This window comes from Microcaecilia unicolor, chromosome 4 (genome assembly GCF_901765095.1).
Source record: "Microcaecilia unicolor chromosome 4, aMicUni1.1, whole genome shotgun sequence".
Taxonomy (NCBI): Eukaryota; Metazoa; Chordata; class Amphibia; order Gymnophiona; family Siphonopidae; genus Microcaecilia; species Microcaecilia unicolor.
The window spans coordinates 573380-594033 of NC_044034.1; the positions used below are offsets into that span (position 1 = coordinate 573380).

At 45.4% G+C, this 20654-nt stretch overlaps 1 protein-coding gene across 1 annotated transcript in view; it reads left to right on the plus strand.

Moving 5' to 3' along the window:
- The window catches only part of DCHS1 (dachsous cadherin-related 1), a 280595-nt gene that overhangs the window by 22141 nt on the left and 237800 nt on the right, over nucleotides 1–20654 (plus strand). Inside the window, exon 2 of the mRNA XM_030199763.1 lies at nucleotides 18565–20374. Within this exon, the coding sequence (XP_030055623.1) occupies nucleotides 18626–20374 (1749 nt within the window). The 5' untranslated portion in view covers nucleotides 18565–18625. The remainder of the gene's footprint in view (nucleotides 1–18564; nucleotides 20375–20654) is intronic.

Sequence of the window (20654 nt, forward strand, 5' to 3'; positions counted from 1 at the left end):
ATATGCCAGCTACTAGCCATAGAGTGTGCAAGGTTTATCCTAATCCAGGACTGTTTTTATCTTTGTTTTCCTGTATCCTGGTGAGAGAACATAGAAGAACTACATTCATTTCCTTCTGTTTCTACCTTTCCCTAATCATAAGATTCTAACAAGCCAAGTTTCCCATTTCCTTGTTTCATATTTTTATTAAGGCTTTTCAAAACATAAAACAGGAAAAATCAAACAACAATCCATGGCAATTAAAATAAGCATAAACAAAAAGACAGAACATTATCAGCATTCCATGACAACACCCTTAGACAATCAGCAGTTATATGGTGTGGTCAGTTAGTGCTATTAGGATCCTGACAAAATAAGTCTAAATGAGCCCAAGTCTTTAAGACAGACCTAACTCTCCGATGTTTATGAGCCAGAATTGTTTCATATTTTCTAATCACACACACGTAACTCCACCATTCATTATAATTTACATTCACATTATTTTTCCAGTTTGAAACAATTAACTGTAAAGCAACAGCTAACAATATATTAAACAATTTCTTATCGGATTCTAGGATAGAAATGTTAGGAGAAGAGGCTCGCAAAATCACAACTTCCTGGCTAGGACTCTTCTTCTACTCAACATGTAATTAAACTCTGGAATTCGTTGCCAGAGAATGTGGTAAAGGCGGTTAGCGTAGCGGAGTTTAAAAAAGGTTTGGACGGCTTCCTAAAGGAAAAGTCCATAGACCGTTATTAAATGGACTTGGGGAAAATCCACTATTTCTGGGATAAGCAGTATAAAATGTTTTGTACTTTTTTGGGATCTTGCCACGTATTTATGACCTGGATTGGCCACTGTTGGAAACAGGATGCTGGGCTTGATGGACCTTTGGTCTTTCCCAGTATGGCAATACTTATGTACTTATGTAATGGTCCATCTAGCCCAGTATCCTGTTTCTGACAGTGGCCATTGAGGTCACCATTACCTGGCAGAAACCCCAGTAGTAGCAACATTCCATGCTACCAATCCTGGGGCAACCAGTGGCTTCCACCGTGTCTATCTCAATAGCAGACTATGGACTTTTCTTCTAGGAACTTGTCCAAACCTTTTTTAAACCCAGAAATGAGTTCCAGAGATTAATTAGCTTTTGAGTGAAAAAAAATATTTCCTCCTATTTGTTTTAAAAGTATTTCCATGTAACTTCCTTGAGTGTCCCCTAGTCTTTGTTCTTTTAGAACGAGTAAACAATCGATTTACTTCTACTCATTCTACACCACTCAGGATTTTGTACACCTCAATCATATCTCTCCTCATCCGTCTCTTTTCCAAGCTGAAGAGTCCTAACCTCTTTAGCCCTTCCTCATACGAGAGGAGTTCCATCCCCTTTATAATTTTGGTTGCTCTTCTCTGAACATAGTAGCATAGTAACATAGTAGATGACGGCAGAAAAAGACCTGCACGGTCCATCCAGTCTGCCCAAGATAAACTCATGTGTATACCTTATCTTGATTTGTACCTGTCTTTCTCAGGGCACAGACCGTATAAGTCTGCCCAGCAGTTTTTCCTGCCTCCCAACCACCTGTCCCGCCTCCCATCACCGGCTCTGGCACAGACCGTATAAAAGTCTGCCCTCCCCTATCCTCGCCTCCCAACCACCAACCCCTCTTCCCCCCACCTGCTCTGCCACCCAATTGTAGCTAAGCTTCTGAGGATCCATTCCTTCTGCACAGGATTCCTTTATGCACATCCCACGCATGTTTGAATTCCGTTACCGTTTTCATCGCCACCACCTCCCGCGGGAGGGCATTCCAAGCATCCACCACCCTCTCCGTGAAAAAATACTTCCTGACATCTTTCCTGAGTCTGCCCCCCTTCAATCTCATTTCATGTCCTCTCGTTCTACCACCTTCCCAGCTCCGGAAAAGATTCGTTTGTGGATTAATACCTTTCAAATATTTGAACGTCTGTATCATATCACCCCTGTTCCTCCTTTCCTCCAGGGTATACATGTTCAGGTCAGCAAGTCTCTCTTCATACGTTTTGGAACGCAAATCCCATACCATCCTCGTAGCTTTTCTTTGCACCGCTTCCATTTTTTTGACATCCTTCGCAAGGTACGGCCTCCAAAACTGAACACAGTACTCCAGGTGGGGCCTCACCAACGTCTTATACAGGGGCATTAAAACCTCCCTTCTTCTGCTGGTCACACCTCTCCCTATACAGCCTAGCAATCTTCTCGCTACGGCCACCGCCTTGTCACACTGTTTCGTCGTCTTCAGGTCCTCGGATACTATCACCCCAAGATCCCTCTCCCCGTCCGTGCCAATCAGACTCTCCCCGCCTAACACATACGTCTCCCTTGGATTTCTACTCCCTAAGTGCATCACTTTGCATTTCTTCGCATTGAATTTTAATTGCCAAACGTTGAACCTTTTTAATTCCACTATATCTTTTTTGAGATATGGTGACCAGAACTGAATGCAGTATTCAAGGTGAGGTCGCATCATCATTCTTGGTCTTTTTTTACCATCCCTTTCCTAATAATTCATAGCATCTTGTTTGCTTTTTTTGGCTGCCACCACACACTGGGCGGAAGATTATAGCGTATTGTCTACAACAACACCTAGATCTTTTTCTTGGGCGCTGACCACCCCCCCCCCCCCCCCCCCAAGGTGGACCCTAGCATCAGGTAACTGTAATTCAGATCATTCTTTCTAATTTGCGATGAGTCCAGTGGATGAGGTTTTCTAGTTGTATCTCTATATCACTCTAGAACTAGAGCTGCATTTACTGATAATAGGATACAACTCCAGCTGTCCCTAAGCAGGGTAACCCAGCTGCTACAAACAGGGCCCAGAATAACTTTGTGCTTCTCTCATTCGGGCCATAATGACTCAAGATGCATATATGTATCATAAGAGTTAGTGGCATGTGTGGTGTTAGCCTTTGTCAAAAGAACAACTGTTGCAATAGCCGATGACATCACAATGCAGCTGTGCTGCTCATCCTGTAATACTGTATCTAACCTGCTGAACATAGATTTGCCCTGGGAAGTGTCACTTCCATAACGATGAAATCTGGCCTCAGCTGTTGACTGTCATTTCCTGATAGCTGTTAATCTGGGGAGGTCTTGGTAGAGAGCAAGAGAGACAGGGGAGAATAGCAGAAAGAGGACAGAGGAATAGACAGAGAAGAGTAGATAAAGACCAGCAGTGAAAGAGAGAGGGGAAAAAACAGGACTATATATTTCACACAACTGCCTCCCCAGACAGCTGCCTGAGATTTATTTGTGCCATGATTGCCAGTGAGAGGAGGGTAACTGAAGACATGGAGTGCTGAGATAGGAGAGGATTTCCATCCTAAACCACTGAGGTTTATAGGCGTCATTACAGGGTGGCAAGTGTTCTTGCTTGCAGGTTACAAGTGAGGTGTCCCCTGGGCTGCTGTTAAGTGGCTTGCACAGATTTTGGAGAGCTAAATGCAGATTCAGACTGTTTACTTTTTTGACGATTGTATGATTTCTGTTTTTGGTTAATATTGTAATTTCTTTTCTTTTGGTGTGTACAGGTATTGCTGGAGCTTGTATATATATTCTGCACATTTCCTGCTTCTGGGAAGGAACAGGGTACCTGTGTTTTTTTTCTTTTAAGAAATCAAAAAACAAATAGGAGGAAATATTTTTTCACTCAACGAATAGTTAAGCTCTGGAATTCTTTGCCGGAGGATGTGGTAACAGCGGTTAGTGTATCTGGGTTTAAAAAAGATTTGGACAAATTCCTGGAGGAAACGTCCGTAGTCTCCTATTGAGACAGACATGGGAAGCAGCTGCTTGCCCTGGGATTTTTAGTATGGAGTGTTGCCATCATTTGGGTTTCTGCCAGCTACTTGTGACCGGGATTGGCCACTGTTTGGAAAACAGGATACTGGGCTAGATGGACCATTGGTCTGACCCAATATGGCTACTGTTATGTCCTTATGAATAGACTCATAAGGAGAGACAGCACAGATACATCAGGGAGTGCCAGGGAAAGAAAATTTCTAGATGTAATAAATGACTGCTTCTTGGAGCAGCTGGTCCAGGAACTGACAAGAGGGGGAGCCACTTTGGATCTGGTCCTTGGTGGCATGCGGGGCATAGTGCGACAGGTGGTGGTGTTGGGTCCCTTGGGAAACAGTGATCATAACATGATCAAATTTGCGCTACTATCTGGGATGAACCTGCAAAGGAAATCTACTGTGTCTGCATTTAATTTTTGAAAGGGCAACTATAATAAAATGAAGAAAATGGTTAAAAAAAACTAAAAGGATCGGCTGCAAAAGTTAGGACACTAAATCAGGCGTGGACATTATTCAAAAATACCATCTTGGAATTTCAGTCCAGATGCATTCCACGTATTTGCAAAGGTGGAAAGAAGAGAAAACGTCAGCCTGCATGGTTAAAAGGTGAAGTAAAAGAGGCCATTACAACCAAAAGATTGTCCTTCAAAGAATGGAAAATGGACCTAAATGAAGAAAATAAGAAGCAAAATAAGCACTGGCAAGTCAGATGCAAAGCATTAATAAAGAAGGCTAAAAGAGAATATGAAGAGAAACTTGCTGTAGAGGGTAAAACTCACAGTAACAACTTTTTCAGGTACATCAGAAGCAGAAAGCCTGCGAGGGAATCCGTGGGACCGTTAGATCATGAAGGAGCAAAAGGGGTGCTCAGGGAGGACAAGGCCATAGCGGAGAAACTGAATGAATTCTTTGCTTCTGTCTTTACGGAAGAAGATGAAGAGATCTGCCTGTACTGGAAATTGTTTTCAAGGATCATGATGCGGAAGAACTGAAAGAAATCTCGGTGAACCTGGGAGATGTACTGAGCCAAATTGACAAATTAAAGAGTAGTAAATCACCTGAACCGGATGGCATACATCCAAGGGTACTCAAAGAACTCAGGCATGAAATTGCTGATCTGCTGTTGGTAATATGTAACCCATCGTTAAAATAATTCATAGTACCAATGTGATGCTGATTTTTAAAAAGGCTTCCAGATTTGATCCAGGAAATTATAGATCGGTATGCCTTATGTCGGTGCCGGGCAAAACAGTGGAAAGTATTATAAAGAATAACATTACAGAACACATAGACAAACATGGTTTAATAGGACAGAGTCAGCATGGGTTCAACCAAGGGAAGTCTTGCCTCACCAATTTGCTTTATTTCTTTGAAGGCGTGAAAAAGCATGTGGCTAAAGATGAGCCAGTTGATGTAGTGTATCTAGATTTTCAGAAAGCTTTTGATAAAGTTCCTCATGAGAGGTTCCTGAGAAAATTAGTCATTGGGATAAGAGACAAGGTTCTGATGTGGATTAGGAATTGGTTATTGGACAGAAAATGGAGAGTAGAGTTAAATTGTCATTTCTCTCGAGGAGGGTGGAGTGTTGCAGACTGGAAGACTAGGCGTTCAAATGGCAGATGACATTTAGTTTAAATCTATTTTATTAATGGAATAACATCAAATACAGCAGTTAAATCACAGTGAAACATTTCTTGAACATGTAATTCCATACATTTTCTTCCCCCCCCCCACTTTCTCCTCCCTCCCCCCAACCCTTCCCTTCCCTATACCCCAACCCCATTCCAATCCCAACGTTATGCAAAAACTCCAACAAGTGCTTACCCATATTAAATCTCTAACCCACTTAATCCTTTATAGAGCATAAGGTCGCCCACATAACAAACTCTGCTATGTCATAAAAAAAAAAAAAAAAAAAAACTTCCAACAGTGCCCCACTCCTTTGATGTCTTGCTAACAAAAATGCGCAAGGGGCTTTTGGCTCTTATAGCCCCCCGTCGCAGTAGGTCACCACTGTGGAATACATGTTCATTGAACCCTTGTTAATATTTGCCATTAGGATTTACTCATATTATGACATTATATACTTGCAACAAATCAAACTCAAAACTTGAACATACCTTTCGACAGCACTCCCAATGCCAATTAAACATTATCCCGTACCAGTCAACCTTTTCTTCCCCCCTACCCCTCCCCCAACTCCCTCCCTCTTACCTATCCCCTATCCTCTTCACTATAGCACCACTTAGTAGTAATTGAGCATGTGATAAGACACAGAACATACCCCCCCTACAACAACTTGATATCCCAATCTTCTCATGTGGGTACTGTAGCGAACATGACATTAAGAATTGAGGCTTCCAACCTCCTCTTCCACTCATCACACCTTTAACTTCCAGTCGTGACGGCTTACCACAAGTTCTCGACACATTCATCCCTATCACATCTCTTCCATGCACCCGATCTAACCTAAAACATTCAATACTTGACTCCGTGCTCTTGGAGATATTTTTTGCAAATAGGCCCCCCAGACTTTCATGAACCGCTGCCGCCTCTTTGGTGAGCTACGAGCGTCCTGCATTTCCCATAACATCAGCTCATGAAGCTTGTTCCTCCAATACCAATAAGAGGGGCCTTTATCCATGATCCAATGGTTGAGAATACATTTTTTCCCCAAAATGCAAACTTTACTAAGAAAATTCTTTTCCTCTAGTGAACCTCTATTCCAAACCCTCACTGAACTAAATAAGACCCGCTCAATGGACAGGTCCACCTGATATCCAAGGACCCAACTTAGGAACCGGGAGAGAGCCGACCAGAACCCCTGTATCACCCTGCACTGCCACACACCATGAAGAAACGATGCATTGTCCACTGCACACTTGGGGCATTCACTGGTTTCCACCACACCTGCATACCACGCCTGTTTAGCTGAAAAATATGCCCTATGGATAGTTCTAAAGTGGCATTCCTGTAACTCAGAACTATGCACCACCCTTACGCCTCCCTGAAGCGCGGCTAATATAGTCCCCTCTATTATTCTACTTCCCACCTCCTGACTCCATTTCTCAGCTAATGGTTTAACATCTCTTTTGGGTTGTTTCCCTATCAGCACCCTGTGAAACCAGGATACTGATATTTGTCCAGCTGCATCCCCGGCCAGGAGCTCCCTGATACTCATCCCAAACTCTGGTAGTAGGTCTGCGGCGGGGAGGCTATATATATAATGTGATAATTGGTAGTAGGCTAATTTCGCTAATATTCCTCCCGCACAGAGCCTCTCAAATTCTAAATAAGTCATGACTTTCCCATCTCTCTGTAGGAAATACTCTAAAAGTATCACTCCCTTTTTCTCCAGATCTCGAAAGACCTTATTTTCCCTCCCTGGCACAAAATCCCCATTGCCCATAATGGGCAGCAATACACTCTGCTCTGGATTATGCCCTAAAAGTCCCGCTACCTCTCTCCACAAATATCGCAAAGGCTGCAAAAGGCAGCTACGTTTTACCCCTTGCGGGAGATTACTAAATTTTGTGTGCAAGAGGTAGTTAAGGTGCCAGGGGCTAAAGTACAGACTCTCCAATTGTGTATCAGTGTATGTAGCAGTGCCCAAAACCCAATCTCCCAGATGGCGGAGCAGACATGCTTGGTTATATGTGCGCATATCAGGAATCCCCAGTCCCCCACTCACCTGGTTCCCGCCAAGACTATGCCACCTGAGTTTTGGTTTCCGCCCCGCCCAACAAAAACGATTTACCTGTCTCTGGTGGGCTTTTAAATCTTTTTTCCATAACCGTATTGGCAACGTTTGTAACATGTATAGCCACTTCGGGAACACCAGCATACGATACAAATGTATCCTTCCCATCAGTGACAACGGCAAGGAGGTCCACTTGACCAACTGTACCTTTGTGTTCTGCAATAACTGAGGAACATTACAGGCGTACAACCTTGCTGGATCTATTGTTAATTGGATACCCAGATACGTAAAGGATCCAGTCACCCAGCGCAACGGGAACTGTTCCCAGTCTGCCCTCCTGACCTCCGGACTCGCCAGGGCCTCAGATTTCATATAATTTAAATGTAACCCCGAAAATTCTCCATATTCCTTTATGCTTTCCATAAGATATCCCAAGGACCTCTTTGGGTTTGTAATTAACACCAGCAAATCATCGGCGAATGCCGCAATTTTAAATACCCTATCTCGAATATGTACTCCTTGTATATCTGTATTAGTCCCAATCTCTCGTATCAATGGGTCGAGTGTTAACACGAAAAGGAGTGGAGAGAGAGGGCATCCCTGGCGCGTTCCCCGACCTATAGGAAACCACTCCGACCCTAGACCATTGACCAAGACTCGCGCCCGAGGGTCGTTATATAATACCCTAACAGCCTGTAGAAAGAATCCATTCATCCCATACGCCTTAAGTGTTTCGAAAAGGAACCCCCAGTCCACCCTGTCGAAAGCCTTTTCGGCATCAAAACTAATTAACATTGCCGGCGTTCCCTCCCTCTGCACTTTTTCCAAAGCTAGAATTATTCTTCGCATGTTCTTTGCTATTTTCCTTCCCCTTATAAATCCCACCTGTGGCTCCTCCACCAAAGCAGGGAGATACCTGGCCAACCTATTGGCTAACAATTTAGCCAAAAATTTAGCCTCTGAATTCAAAAGTGATATTGGTCGATATGATTCTGGGCGATTGGCTGGCTTACCCGGCTTTAACAGCACTGTTATGTGAGCCTTATTCATATGTAATGGCATGGATCCCCGCTGAACTGTTAAATTAAAGACCTCAGTCAGAATCGGACAAACTTCAGTCTGCAATAGCTTATAAAATTCGTTCCGCATTCCGTCCGGGCCTGGTGTCTTCCCCAAGGGGCTCTGCTTAATCACCCACATCACCTCCTCCACCGTAAAGTCTGCATTTAATACCCGGAGTTCTTCCTCTTCTAATCTAGGTAGATCTATACCAGTCATATAAGTCTCGCTAGGCGTGACTAAGTCATCTTGCGGCTGATACAGTTGCTCAAAAAATTTCTTGAATACTCCTGAGATTTCACTATCCTGATGTACCATGGCTCCTTGTTCATTTGCCAGCGTGAGCACCTTACGGTATCCTGCCTTCCTGCCCATCACCCGTGCCAAAAACTTCCCTCCCTTGTTAGCAAACTTATATAGCCGATACTTATAATAGGCCAGGGACCTCTGAACTATACGATGCACTAGCTCATTAAGACTCTGTTGTGCCTCTAACAGCTGAACCCGGAGCCTCTGCGAATGTCCCTCACTATATTGTCGCCTCAGCATAGTTACTCTCTTCTCTAATCTAAGTATCTCTTGTTTTCTCACTTTCTGTTTAAAACTTGTGTATGCTATAGTCTCTCCCCTGAGAACCGCCTTAGCAGTCTCCCAATAGAGCATTGGATCCGCCCTATGTATCTCATTGGTCTTGCTAAAGTCTTTCCAACATTGAACCAAGTGGGGAAGAAACTGCCCATCCCGATATAGCCAGCTTGGAAATTGCCACACCCTGTCCCCTCTCCTCCCCTCATCTAACTGTAGTCTCACCATTACCCAGGCATGATCAGAGACCACAACTGGGCCGATCCGAGCGGTGTCTACCTGTGTGAACAAGTCCTCTGTGACAAATATATAGTCAATTCGAGACCAAGTGGAGTGAGCCCTCGATAGATGGGTATAGTCCCTCTCAAGAGGGTTAAGTGTTCTCCACACGTCCACCACAGCAAATGCCTCTTCTAGCGCCGCTATTCCCCTCCGAGGTCCGGCCAGCTCTCTCCCCGTTGGTTTAGACCTGTCCAGTGCTGGATCTGCTGCCTCATTAAAATCTCCCCCCATTATAATGGGTATCCCTCCCAAACCCTGCAATATACGAATAAGCTGCGTATAAAATTGTTTTTCAAATGTGTTTGGTGCATAGATGTTACAAAGTATAACCGGTTGCCTATCCAACACTACAGATGCCAGCACATATCTCCCTTTGTCATCCCTCACTACCTTGCCAACCTCCACATGTATTCCTTTTCTTACCAATGTGAGCACTCCTCCCTTCCCTCTCACTGCTGGTGACTCAAAAATTTCGCCTACCCACCATCGTTTCAATTTAGTATGTTCTGCCTGTGTTAAATGTGTCTCCTGCAGAAATGCAATTGACGCCTTTTGATCATTCAGAGTTTTTAAAATTTTTTGCCTCTTAACTGGTGAATGTATACCCCCCACATTCCAAGTTAAAACCTGTAGTGGAGCCATGTAGTCTCTACATATCTGTCAATGCCTCCATATGAGATTCCTATAATCTCAGCGGCGAGGTGTCCCAGCCACCACCTCCCCGGTGCATCCTTCCATTCTATCACAGCTATTTCATCACACCACTCATCCTTCACATCCTCACCGTGTGCATATTTGTGTTCTGTGTCCCCCCTAATCCCTACCCCCTCTATTTCCCCCTGTGTCCCGTCCCCACCCTCCCCCCACCCCTCCTCCCTGTAACTCTTCAGAGTCTTCTTCTTGTCTCGGACTTCTCTCACTCCTGGAAGCCCCTAGCCCATCAGCACCTACTTATTTTTCGAACCCCACCCCTCAGGACGCCACCCAACTCATGGTCAGATGGCCCTCACAAATCCCAAATCCCCCACAGCCACTGAAACCTCTCTGTGTTCTTACCATTGTAACTGTCCTACCAAAGAAAAACATTGACCATTAACTTACAACCATAACTTTCACGTAACCCCCACATTATTCATCACCTCTGGGTCCGTGGCCCCCACCCACAGAAAAGCGTAGGAGGGGGCCACCCAACTGTCCAGCAAAGTTCATACCCAGTACTATCTCATGTGTTGGGCTCCTTCATATCCTTGTCTAGGAACTGCTGGGCCTCCTGTGTGGTCTGGAACGAACGCCACTGGTTCAGATGGTGAATCTTCAAAATGGCTGGATAAAGCAGCATGAATCTGGTCTTCTTAGCAGCCAATGCAGAACAAATGGGGTGAAAACGGCGTCTCTGCTCCTGTACTCCTGCCGAATAGTCTTGAAAGATCTTTACCTGGGATCCCTCATATATAAGGGAATCTCTCTTCAATCTGTAACCCCGCATGATTTCTTCCTTGTGCAGGTAATTGAGCACTTTAATGATGACGATTCTCGGTCTCTGCAAGTTTTGTTGCCAGCGCCCCAACCTGTGGGCTCGTTCAATACACAGCTCTCCGTAACTGTCAGAGAGAGCCAATTCTTTTTTCAACCACTGTTCCAGTAGATGTCCCAACGATTTTTCCGGAATCTTTTCAGGGATTCCCACAAGTCTCAGGTTACATCTCCGTGCACGGTTTTCCATGTCTTCTATTTTTTCCTGTTGCAGCTTAAGCTGATTCTGGAGTCTGGCAATCTCCTGTGTACTGTGTGAACAACAGTCCTCCGTTGTGGCTATTCGATTTTCCGCCTCTCCCACCCTCCTCTCTGTGTCTGCTGCAGATGATTCCAAATTTTTTAATTGCCCCGCCAGCAGCTCAAGCCTTGGGCTGAGGGCCGCACTCACCGCTGCTGTTATTTGTGCCAGCTGTTTATCAGTAAACTCTACCTCCACTGAACTTTTCAAGTCCTCCATTTTATGGTTGGGCCTGAGAGGTGTGGGCTTTTCTTTATCAAACTTCGTCCCCTTGCGAGTGGTCCCAGGCGACATGTGTTTCAGGTATTGCTCCATACACAAAGCTCACCAGTTCATATGCGTCCTCCGCACAGCTTGCCTCCCGAATTTACTAGGCTTTAGTTGTCCAACTTCTGTGGGGACTGAGCTCCTATGCGTATTCTCAGCGTCCTCGGGGCACCCCGGAGTTCTTCTGGCACTCAGCCCGTACCTTCCGTGGTCTCTCAGGTTTGGAGACGGGGTGGGAGAAACGTTATACCACTTAGGCTACCGTCCAAAACCTTCACCCCCAGACTGGGGGGAGGGGGGCAAACAGGAAGCATACACCGCACTATCCTGCCCAAAACTTGTGCCCACGATATGCCTCAGAGAGAAAAGAGAAGAAAAAAAAAAAAAAAAAAAAAAACTTGTGCCTCCCCCAGACTCTCTGCTGCTCTCTGTCACTTGCCTGCTCAAACCCGTTTGAGCCTCGCTTCTACTCCGGGGTTCGCATTGCGTCTGGGGGATCTGCTGTGCCTGCTTCCGATCCGCACCTCTCTGCCTCCAGTTTTTAACAGGTGCGGACTTCTCCCCTCGCGTACGTCCCTTCTCCCCTGATCACCGCTGGCCTCTGGGTTTCACTGGTGTCGTTTCTCTTCTGCCGCCGCCATCTTGGAAATGCGGGTCGTGGGAAACTCTGCGCGGGGGCTGTCGGCTTCTGTGGTGGGGCCGTTCGTAGGTGCTTCCTGGTCTCCGCTACCCTCCGATGCCCCTTAGAGCCATCGGAAGCGGTGCCGGTGCCGTTGGTTTCGGGGCTTCGCTCGAGTGGTACGGAGCTCACAGCTTGACGGCCATCTTGCCGCTCGGCTCCACCGGAAGTCCCATGGCAGATGACATTTAATGTGGACAAGTGCAAGATGATGCACATTGGAAAGAATAATCCGAATCATAGTTACCTGATGCTAGGGTCCACCTTGGGGATCAGCACTCAAGAAAAAGATCAGGGTGTCGTTTGTAGATAGTACGCTGAAATCTTCTGCTCAGTGGGTGGCGGCCGCCAAAAAAGCAAACAGGATGCTAGGAATTATTAGGAAAGGGATGGTGAATAAGATCGAAAATAATATAATGTCTTTGTATCGCTCAATGGTGCATCCGCACCTTGAGTATTGCGTTCAGTTCTGGTCGCTGTATCTCAAGATATAGCAGAATTAGAAAAGGTTAAAAAAGAGCAACCAAAATGATAAAGGGGATAGAAATCCTCTCGTATGTGGAAAGGCTAAAGAGGTTAGTACTCCAGCTTGGAAAAGAGATGGCTGAGGGGAGATATGATTGAGGTCTACAAAATCTTGAGTGATGTAGAACGAGTAGAAGTAAATCAATTTTTTACTCATTCCAAAAATACAAAGACTAGGGGACACTTGAGCAAGTTACATGGAAATACTTTTAAAACAAATAGGAGGAAATATTTTTTCACTGAACGAATAGTTAAGCTCTTTGGAACTCTTTGCCGGAGGATGTGCTAACAGCAGTTAGTGTATCTGGGTTTAAAAAAAGGTTTGGACAAATTCCTGGAGGATAGGTCCATAGTCTGCTATTGAGACAGACATGGGAAGCAACTGCTTGCCCTGGGATTTGTAGTATGGAGTGTTGCCACGATTTGGGTTTCTGCCAGGTACATGTGACCTGACTTGGCCACTGTTTGGAAAACAGGATATTGGGCTAGATGGACCATTGGTCTGTCCCAGTATGGCTACTCTTATGTACATGATATCCCAACACCTCAAAAGACCATTATTGATAATTAACCCCCAAAATATGTATACTGATGGAGTTGTCTCACCCAAGAATGTTCCAGAAATGAGAAGTATGCCAGGTGGCCTTTACTGGTTCTCCTCCTCTTCTTCCTCTTCCTCATGGTCAGCATTATTCTTCAGTTCTTCTCTGCTCACTCTTGCTGGTATCATCTGTTCTGTTCTTTGTGCCATTGGCTTTCGTGGCACATCAGTATAATCACTGAAGATATTGGCTTAAGATCATAGGCTCTGCCCTGCATGATGGAGTCCTGGGAAAGGGGATTGTGGGTGGATGGATAGTGTCATTCTGTACATCATCTTTCTGTCCCTCCAGCCCTTACCTGCACGTAAGGGTCAGGTAGCCAGATAGTCTTCCGCAGTATCAAACAGTTAAAACCACAAGTTTCATGTCTAGAAGGGTGCTACTGGGGCATTCTGGGGGCAGAGTATGGTTAGGTTCCGATATTCAGACCTAACCAGCCAGGTTTAGTGCATAAATAGGACTGTAGAAATAGCTGTCTTATCTTTATGCACTAACCTATTGCTGGTTTAAGTCTGAATATGAACTTAACCAATCATTCGCTAGCCAGCAATAAAGAAAAACCCATCAATTCAATGCCAAAACTGCATAGGGCTCGGCAGTGAATTTTTGGTTTTAGCGTTCGCGGCAGACACAAAAAATCTGTATACCGTGGATGAATATTGGCCACTGATTTATTTCTCAACATCAAATTACTACTACTACTTAACATTTATAAAGCGCTACCAGGGTTACGCAGCGCTGTACAATTTAACACAGAGGACAGTCCCTGCTCGAAGGAGCTTACAATCTAAAGGAAAAAAAGTGCAGTCAATCAAATTGGGGCAGTCTAGATTTCCTGGATAGAGGTACAATGGTTAGGTGCCGAAAGCGACATTGAAGAGGTGGGCTTTGAGCAAGGATTTGAAGATGGGCAGGGAGGGGGCTTGGCGTATGGGCTCAGGGAGTTTATTCTAGGGTGTCTATTCGAAAGTGGGAGTGAGGTTTCTCTGTGTATTAAAGATGATTTATTATTGATTATTTTCTATCACAGTTTTATTTCAGATGAAAACAGCTTTGAGATCACTTTTGTGATTTAAGGTGCTATGTCAATTTTTCTGAGGAAGACTTCTTTACTGCTGCATGATGACATTCCTACAGTGTATGCTGCATCAGCAGTGAAAGACAATCCTGCAGTGCACACTGCATTACCAATGAATCATGACTCTCTTATGGCGTATACTCTTTTTGCAGTGAATGCAGGGGTGTAGCCATGGGTGGGCCTGGGTCCACCCACTTTGGGCTCGGGCCCACCCAGCAATGGTGCAACTCAGCCAACAAAAAAGCGCGAGTTCAGCTCCCTCCTCCCAGCCACCCACCAGCGCGCCGCAGGTTTTGTTCCCTCCCGGCCTGCTCCCTCCCCTTCCATCCCTGCCAGACGTCTGCAGCGCAGCCGCATGCTGCCGCCACTACACAACTGCTTCCTTCCTGCCAGCCTCACCTTTTCCGATACTCTTTCTGAAGGGGCCGGGGCCGTCTGCACGCTGCTATGAGTGCTTCCTCTGCGCTGTCCCCGCCTCTTCAGAAAGAGTATCAGAAAAGGTGAGGCCGGCCGGAAGGAAGCAGTTGTGTAGCGGCAGCATGCGGCTCCGCTGCAGACGTCCGGCGGGGATGGAAGGGGAGGGAGGGCCTGCGGTGCGCCGGCGGGTGCTTGGAGGTGGGAGAGAATGACGATGACGGCAAAAAGGTGCAGCTGCAGCATGTCAGCGGGTGGCTGGGGGGAGAGGGGAAAAAGGTGCAGCATGCTGGTAGGTGGTTTAAGGGGTCAGGGAGAGAGGGAGAGACAGGAGCACTGTTGGGATGAGGGAGTGAGACAGGGTAGTGCTAGGTGGGGTGGAGAAATGGAGGGATGCTGCAAGGGGAAAGAGAGGGAGAATTGTTGGATATGGGTGGGGTGGGATGGGATGGGGAGAGGGAGGGAAAGGCTGCATAGGAGTATTAAAGGACCAGAGAGAAAAAAAAAGTGTTGGACATGGAAGTGGAAGGAAAGGAGGGAGAGATGAGAGGGGAAATGTTGAACATGGCATTGAGGTGAGAGGAAGGAAGGATGGAGAGATGCTGTGTGTGTATATCTGGGGGGGGGGGGGGGGGAAGAGATGTTAGACCAAGGGCTCAAGGCAGGTAGAGGGAGAAAGGTTGGACATGAAGGTGGAAGAGAGGAAAGGAGAGATGCACAAGCGGGGGAGGGGAGAAAGAGGGAAGATGGATCCAGGGAGAGAAGATGGACAATGGATGGTAGGGAAGAGAAAGGGAAAAATGCTGAACAATGGGGGAGGGGAGAGATGGGAAAGGAAGATGCTGGTGGTGGGAGGTAAAAGGGATAGGGAGATATCAGGCTTTAGGGTGAGGATGGGAGAAAGAGGGAACAGATGCTGGGCTGGAAGGGTGGAGGGAGGGAGTGACTGGGAATGGTGGAAAGCATGGGGCAGAGGCCCAAGGAGTGGAGATGGCAAGGAAATAAATGAGAGAACAGTGATTACAGGGGTAGTAACATGGTAATGGTACATAGATTGAAGATGGAAAGGAGTGATAGGCTGGGAAGGAGAGAGATGGGGAATGGGAGAGCTAGTGGGTGAAAGGAAATGGAAATGTGATAGATATCTGAAAAGTAAAAAGAAGGAAAAGATTTAGAAAGAGGATGAAATGTGAGTGTACAGAGGCAGAAAAGAAAGAAAGGAAAGAGCTAAAATGGAAAGATCAATATTTCAGAGGCAGGTGTAGTGAGGAAATGAAATGGCAGGAGAAAAAAGACAAATGGACAGCCACTTGAAGAATTAGCAGAAGACAGGAAAGCGGGAAAGAGAAATTGGAACCAACATGATGGAAAAATAAAATGACCAGACAATAAAGGTAGAAAAATCATTTTATTTTGAATGTTTTAAATGGAATATGTTAGCTTTGGGAAATGTGCATAGTGGATGTCTTTTTATTTTGTTAAGTAGAAAAGGAAATGCGCTTTTGTTTTTTTTTCTCCATTGTTGCAGTGCATGCTGAGGGCTCCCAGTTCAATTTTGTCTACATATTTTTATTTCTAATTTGTGATCCCTTGTTCTGTCATTTGTGAGGGTCTGTCAGTGTGACTGTAATGGCAGGTGAAGAGATTGGGGAGGAGAGGGACTTCTTTATTTTCTGCTCTGGTCACCAGCATGGTTAACAGCAGCCTTGAACCTTGCTGTGGCTAGTGGGGATCCCCAAGCCTTGCCAGCTGGGGATCTCTTCTGGGGCTGGCCGGAGCTGCCTTCCGCTGAGCTTTGCAGATGGGAGCAGCATCCTGGAGCCACTGACAACTAAGAGTGTATGGGGTGCTGGCATCAGTGGGTCGAGGAGTTGCTACTGCCTGCTGGGCTTGGTGGGGAGGAGTTCTGGCCATCTCTGGTGGAGGTCCCCAGCTGACGGAGATTGGGGGTCCTCATCAGCTAAAGTATTTATATTTTGAGTTGGGAAGTGCTGGGGGAGAGGGGGGAGAGAGAACATTTTGTGCCCACCCACTTTGTGCTCAGGCCCACCCAAAATTGGTTGTCTGGCTACGCCACTGAGTGAATGATTGCATTCTTGCAGTGCACACTGCATTACCAATGAATCATGACTCTTATGGCGTATACTCTTTTTGCAGTGAATGATTGCTTTCTTGCAGTGCGCACTGCATTACCAATGAATCGTGACTCTCTTATGGCGTATACTCTTTTTGCAGTGAATGATTGCTTTCTTGCAGTGCACACTGCATTACCAATGAATCATGACTCTCTTATTGTGTATACTCTTTTTGCAGTGAATGATTGCTTTCTTGCAGTGCGCACTGCATTACCATTGAATCGTGACTCTCTTATGGCGTATACTCTTTTTGCAGTGAATGATTGCTTTATTGCAGTGCGCACTGCATTACCAATGAATCGTGACTCTTATGGCGTATACTCTTTTTGCAGCGAATGATTGCTTTCTTGCAGTGCGCACTGCATTACCAATGAATCGTGACTCTTATGGCGTATACTCTTTTTGCAGTGAATGATTGCTTTCTTGCAGTGTGCACTATGTTAGCAATACGTGATTACTCCTCTATTGAGTATACTCTTTAGCAGTGAATGAAGACTTGCAATGCGCACTATGTTAGGTATGAATGATGAGTCTCTTATGGAGTACATACTCTTAGCAGTAAATGATGACTCTCCTGCAGTGTACATGATGTTAATATTCAGTGATGACTGCTCTACAGTGTATACTCTTTGCAGTCAATGAAGACTTCCAGTGTGCACTATGTTAGCAATGAATCATAACTCTTCTACTGAATAACTGCTGTAGCCGTGAAAGTTGACTTTCCAGCAGTATTCTGTAGGTTCACAGTGAATGATGACTTCTCTGCAGTGTACTCACTGATGGTAGTGAATGACTTTCCTGCATTGCACAATGTGTTAAGACTGAATGATAACTCTCCTATGGAGTACACTCTGTTAGCAGGGCATCATGACTTTTCTACAATGGACAAACATAGTAACATAGTAACATAACATAGTAACATAGTTATGTTACTATGTTACTATGTTTGTCCATTGTAGAAAAGTCATGATGCCCTGCTAACAGAGTGTACTCCATAGGAGAGTTATCATTCAGTCTTAACACATTGTGCAATGCAGGAAAGTCATTCACTACCATCAGTGGACAAGTTATGGGCAGTGAATGATGACATTTCTTACTTTCTGGCCAGCCTCCCTTACGTCCTCTGGCCGGTCCTCCCAGATATTCTGGTCTCATGAGAGTTTTCACTGTGAGAAACATGAGAATTCCTGTGCCATCTAGCTTACACTCATTGAGAATGCACAGTGACAGGCAAAACTGAATACCTTTATTGCTAGATGACAATGAGGAGTGTGAGATGTGACCAAATGGCATCTGAGGTGTATGTCTGTGAAGTTGATTTCAGGGCATTCATGGTCAGATATGAAACGGAGACATTAGGGGAAGAAGGAGATCATGGGATGGATGGTCGAGACTACTGGAGACTGGGTTGAGAGAGAGAGAGTGAGAGTCTGGTAAGGATGAGAGAGGGAGAGGAACGATCAGTGCAGAAGAGAAGGGGAATGAGGAAATGTGGCAGATATAAGGAGAAAAGGAGGCCAAATGGGAGGAGAGGGCATGAGAAAGTTACTCCTGTTCTATCACTCCCTTCTCTTTCTGTTAGGTTTTTCTTTTAATCTGTTAATTCTTTCTGACCCATGTTGCCATGTTCTGCATTCTTTACAGGATTAAAGCTTGGAACCTCTGACTTAAAGGCCTCGTAAGAATTCCTCACACTGATTGTATAATGGACCTCAGAAGGGCACTTCTGGCCCCTCTGCTCCTGGTGTTCTGTGGGCTGATGATGGTTGGACATTCTTCCCCTACACTAGGTGTTTTGGATTTACAAATAGATGAGGAGCAACCTGCTGGCACCATCATTGGAGACATCAGTGCAGGACTGCCTGCTGGCACCAATGCATATATGTATTTCATTTCAGACCAAGAGGGCAGTGGTGTGGCCACTGACCTGGACATTGATGAGAACACTGGAATAATTAAAACAAAAAAAGTGTTGGATCATGAAAGTCGGGATCAATACAACTTCTTTGCTGTCACTCTTGAAGGGATCACTGTGGAGGTCACAATTCAGGTAAATGACATCAATGATCATGCCCCCACCTTTCCAAAGAAACGTAGCTCTTTCCACATTCCTGAGCATACCCCCATTGGGACCCGATTTTCACTGGACCCGGCCATTGATGCAGACAGTGATCAGCTCAACACTCAAGGATACATTATCAAACAGGGCAATGTGGGACAAGTCTTTAAGCTGGAGACCCGAAGAGACACTAATGGGATTCTATGCTTGGATCTGGTGGTCAATAACATCCTGGATAGGGAGAATCGATCGACCTATTCCTTGGTTTTGGAGGCCTATGATGGGGGCTCTCCACAGAGGAGAACTAAGATGACCTTAGATGTATTCATTCAGGATATCAATGACAATGCACCGATTTTTAACCAGAGTCGATATCACACCCTGATCTCTGAGAATCTAAAGCCAGGAAGTAGTCTTCTACAAGTGTTTGCATCTGATGCTGATGAGGGATATAATGGAGTGGTAATCTATGAGATAAACCGCCGGCAGAGTGACCCTGACAAGTATTTTGAAATTGATTCCAAGACAGGTGTGATCAAACTGAGCAAGGGATTAGACTATGAGATGCGCAAGGTCCATGAGCTGGTGGTCCAGGCTCGGGACAATGCCACTCATCCAGAGGTTTCCACTGCCTTTGTCTCTGTCCATGTGAGAGATTATAATGACAATCAACCCACCATGACAATAATTTTCTTGAGTGAGAATGGGTCCCCTCAGATATCAGAGGGTGCCCAGCCAGGACAGTATGTGGCTCGTATTTCAGTGTCTGATCCAGACTATGGAGAATATTCCAATGTCAATGTATCCCTGGACGGTGGTGATGGCAAGTTTGGTTTAACCACCAAAGACAATATAATTTACTTGATTTGTGTGGACAAACTTCTGGACAGGGAGGAGAGAGATTCTTATGAGCTGAGGGTAATGGCAACAGACTCGGGCACTCCACCACTTCAAGCAGAATCCTCATTCATCCTGCAAATTATGGATATCAATGATAACCCACCTCTGTTTGATCAGCAGATCTACAAGCAGACCATCCCAGAGGTGGCTTATCCTGGCAGCTTTGTGCTACAAGTTACAGCCAGGGACAAAGACCAAGGACATAATGGAGAGATTCACTATAGCATTCTGCATAATCAGGAGACACACTCTGACTGGTTCACAATAGCCTCTTCCACCGGCATAATCACTACCATAAATGCACTCGATTACGAAAAGGACCCACATCCTAGACTGACTATTGTAGCCACAGATGGTGGGAAACCTCCCCTCTCCTCTACAACCATAGTGAAGGTGACTCTGCAAGATGTGAATGACAATGAGCCAGTGTTCAGCAGCACTTTCTACAATGTGTCTCTGATGGAGAATGCACCCATTGGTACCTGCTTCCTCCAGGTAGAGTAACTTTACTTCTCTCAAGTGCTGGGGGTGGGGAGTGCAAGATGACCAAAATGCAAGGGGGAGGTATTGTTGAGTTTGTGTATTTTGGGGATTTTTTTTGGCTTGGTGTGCTCGTAAGTTAAGTGGTTGGCAGAACGTGTGTGCCAAGTTGACTAGAAGGGTAATAGATTTTGGTGGGCTCTGTTTTTTGGGGTTTTTTTTCTGTTTATTGGAATGGGTTGGTACAGATGCTGCAGTTTGTGGTGATCCTGGGCTGGCAGAGGTTGAGGGAGAG